At 47.9% G+C, this 4,255-nt stretch overlaps 1 protein-coding gene across 2 annotated transcripts in view; it reads left to right on the forward strand.

Moving 5' to 3' along the window:
• The window catches only part of sorcs1 (sortilin-related VPS10 domain containing receptor 1), a 176,824-nt gene that overhangs the window by 80,224 nt on the left and 92,345 nt on the right, over nucleotides 1–4,255 (forward strand). For both annotated transcript variants that reach the window (XM_085913215.1, XM_085913216.1), the window contains exon 5: nucleotides 2,610–2,683. In XM_085913215.1, coding sequence (XP_085769341.1) covers nucleotides 2,610–2,683 — 74 coding nt within the window. The remainder of the gene's footprint in view (nucleotides 1–2,609; nucleotides 2,684–4,255) is intronic.

Below are 4,255 nucleotides of genomic sequence, written 5' to 3' on the forward strand. Positions count from 1 at the left end.
GAGAGCTTTGTCATTTGGTTCAGCTCTCTCTTCACCACGACGGACCGGTAGAGTCCGCATTACTGCCGACGCTGCACCGATCCGCCTGTCGATCTCGCGCTCCATCCTGCTCTCACTCGTGAACAAGACCCCAAGAAACGTGAACTCCTCCACATGGGGCAGGATCTCATCCCTGATCCAGAGAGGGCATTCCACCCTTTTCCGACCGAGGACCATGGACTCGGATTTGGAGGTGCTCAGCCTTTAAGAACTCCGGGCGGATCTCATCCACCCCCGGGGCCCTGCCACCGAGGAGTTTTTTTAACAACCTCAGTGACTTCGACCCCAGAGATTGGAGAGTCCGCCTCAGAGTCTCCAGGCCCTGCTTCCACAATGGAAGGCGTGTTGGTGGAATTGAGGAGGTCTTGAAGTAATCTCCCCACCGACTCAAGACGTCCCGAGTCGAGGTCAGCAGCACGCCATCTCCAGTGCAAACAGTGTTGACCGTGCATTGCTTCCTCCTCCTGAGATGCCGGATGGTGGACCAGAATTTCCTCAAAGCCGTCCAGAAGTCATTCTCCACGGCCTCGCCAAACTCCTCCCACGCCCGGGTTCTTACCTCAGCAACCGCTGTAGCCGCGTTCCGCTTGGCCATCCAGTACCTGTCAGCTGCCTCTGGAGTCCCGCAGGCCAAAACGGCCCGATAGGACTCCTCCTTCATCTTGACGGCATCCCTTACCGCCGGTGTCCACCAGCTGGTCCGGGAATTGCCGCCATGACAAGCAACAATGACCTTACGGCCACAGCTTCGGTCGGCTGCCTCAACAATGGAGCCGCAGAACATGGTCCACTCGGACTCAATGTCCCCCGCCTCCCCCCGGAAGTGGGAAAAGCTCTGCCGGAGGTGGTAGTTGAAGCTCTTCCTGACAGGGGATTCTGCCAGAGGTTCCCAGCAGACCCTTACAGAGCGTTTGGGTCTGCCAGGTCGGACCGGCATATTCCCCCACCATCTGAGCCAACCCACCACCAGGTGGTGATCAGTTGACAGCTCCGCCCCTCTCTTCACCCAAGTGTCCAAAACATGCGGCCGCAAATCCGATGACATAACTACAAAGTTGATCATCGAAATGCGGCCTAAGGTGTCCTACTGCCAAGTGCACACATGAACACCCTTATGTTTGAACATGGTGCTCATTATAGAAAATCCGTGTCGAGCACAGAAGTCCAACAATAGAACACCGCTCGGGTTCAGATCGAGGGGGGGCGTTCCTCCCAATCACGCCCTTCCAGCTCTCACTGTCATTGCCCACGTGAGCATTGAAGTCACCCAGTAGAACGATGGAGTCCCCAGAAGGAGCACTCTCCAGCACTTCCTCGAGGGACCCCAAGAAGGGCGGGTACTCTGAGCTGCCGTTTGGTTTATAGACACAAACAACAGTCAGGACCCGTCCCCCCACCCGAAGGCGGAGGGAGGCTACCCTCTCGCTCACCGGGGTGAACCCCAATGTGCAGGCGCCCAGCCGGGGGGCAATAAGTATGCCCACACCTGCTCGACGCCTCTCACCGTGGGCAACTCCAGAGTGGAAGAGAGTCCGGCCCCTCTCTAGAGGGCTTGTACCAGAGCCCAAACTATTTGTGGAGCCAAGTCCGACTATGTCTAGTCGGAACTTTTCCGCATCACACACAAGCTCGGGCTCCTTTCCAGCCAGAGAGGTGACATTCCATGTCCCGAGAGCCAGCCTCTGCAGCCGGGGCTCGGACCGCCAAGGTCCCGTTCTTTGGCCGCCGCCCAGCTCACTTTGCATCCGACCCCTTTGGCCCCTCCTACAGGTGGTGAGCCCATAGAAAGGGGGACCAACGTTTTCTTTTCCGGCTATGCCCGGCCGGGCCCTGTGGGCGAAGGTCCGGCCACCAGGCACTTGCCTTTGAGCCCCACCTCCAGGCCTAGCTCCAGAGGGGGCCCCGGTGACCCGCGTCCGGGCGAGGAAAACTAGGTCCATACATGCCCTAATCCTAACTCCATCATAAGGGGTCATCTGAACCGTGCTTTGTCTGGCCCCTCACCTAGGACCCTTTTGCCATGGGTGACCCTACCAGGGGCATGAAGCCCCAGACAACATGGCTCCTAGGATCATAGGGGCACGCAAACCCCTCCACCACGATAAGGTGACGACTCACGGAGGGGACTTTCAGAAGATACTTCTGTTAAATATATATTACAACAAGATACCAAGCCTGGCAACCCAAACCCACTTTGTTTCATCATGGTAGCCCACCCTTGACTCAAAACAAACCGTGCAATCAAATTTGTTTATTTTCTATGACATATTCTTCGTGAGAATCATCACTTTTTGGTGGCGGAAGTCCATCTATTCAAAATGACGGACTGGCGAGACAGTGGGTGTTTCATTCAGCATTCAAACTCAGTTTTGAATGACCAAACAAGGTTGTCATTGTAAATCCTCAGCAGCTAATGGCATTGGAAGCATTTTTTAAAAGAAGATATTTTCACTTTGCTTCCCATGACTTGAACATGTTGCTTTTCTGATGTCATGTCTTCCCTTTGCTGTTCCATCGCCTGTTTCCTCAGATTTGCCCTACCTTAGAAATGTGTTTTGTGTTGAATACAGCTCTATAGCTCAGTGGAGTTTGGGAGGAGGTGGCAACTGGTTCACGAGAAAGTGACTCCAAATCGTTTTTACTGGTAAGTGTTGGGATCTGTGTCAAAAAAAGTTGTGGGCAGTTCAAAATGCCGTAGCTTTTTGGGAATTTAACTGTGAATAGCAAAGTTAAACAACTTTACTTGTTTTCTGTTTCCTTTAATCTTTTTTTCCCCTTCTCAAAAATACCATACTTTTCATTCTAAAAGTCGCTCGGAGTACAAGTCGCATCAGCCGTAAAACGCACAATAAAGAGGAAAAAAACATAAGTCGCACCGGAGTTTGTCGAATTTTGGGGGAAATTTATTTCCAACACCAAGAACAGACATGAATCAACAACAACAGTCTAAATGATACGGTATGCTAAAATGACAAACACAAACGAGGAGCTGAGAATGGCCCTCACGTAATATTAATAGTTATTCAAATAACTGTAACATAAATAACATGTTTATCAAACCATCTGTGTTACTCTAAATCACAAAATCCATTGGTGGAATTTGTCGTCCTTTATGTTAACAACACCGCGTGTGCGGCGCGCCGCTGACGTCGGACTCGTCGTCAGTTGCAGTTCAAATTATTCCACAGGCGCATATAACAATATAAAACTATATATCAAATAACAATAATATAAACACCAATTTTATCTAACCATCTGTCATTAAATCCATCAGAATCTTCGTCTTGTGTCACTTAAAAAAATATAAAAACACAGCTGTTAACTAAGTGCGCCACTGACGTCAGACTAGACATATCAAATAAATGTATCATAAACAACAATTTTAACGAACCATCCGTGTCACTCCAAATCATTAAATCCATCGGAATCGTCATCTGCTGTGTCACTTAAAAAAAAAAAAAAACAGCTGTTTACTCCGGAACTACGTGCGCCGCTGACGTCAGCCTCATCGTCAGTTGCAGCTCCAATTATTCCACAGATCTATGTATATAACTATATTGTAGTGTTACCAAAGTACCAGGCAAGACCGGCTCTTTATTTCACAAAACAAGAGCTAACGTGTGTGTATTCCAAGCAAGCGCCCTGAATCGCTCTTCCCGTACGGTACTTTTGGAATTAAAGGACTTTAATGATTATGACGTTACTGCATTTTGTATTGTGCAACAAATAATCATGATTATATTGTAATCATGATTATTATTTCATCAGTTCTCATCACAGTAAGAAAAACACGTATCATAAACAGTGATAGACCGATATGGGTTTTGTTTTTAGGACCGATACCAATTATTATTAGTTAGAGGCAGATAACTGATATTTTAAGCAAATATTAATTTGCAGTAAAAAAATGAACATTTTTACACAATGTTTTTAAAGTGGTGTCAGTTTACTGCATTAACGCGATTAATCCACCCCCTTTTAATGCCATTACCGTATTTTCACGTTTAAAAGACGCACTGTAATAAAAAGCGCAGTCTCAGTTGTGTGCCATGACTGTGTTTAACACACACATAAACAATCCACGGCCACACTTCCCTGTAAACGTTCTCATTTACATTTTCATTTATCAACAACACACACACACACAAGCATACAAGTGTGCGTATTTAAAAATGAAGCGGGACCAAATCTGAGTTTGGTATTCACATTTTTATTA

This window comes from Syngnathus leptorhynchus, chromosome 5, assembly GCF_054491065.1.
Source record: "Syngnathus leptorhynchus isolate UIUO chromosome 5, UIUO_Slep, whole genome shotgun sequence".
In the NCBI taxonomy this organism is placed as follows: Eukaryota; Metazoa; Chordata; class Actinopteri; order Syngnathiformes; family Syngnathidae; genus Syngnathus; species Syngnathus leptorhynchus.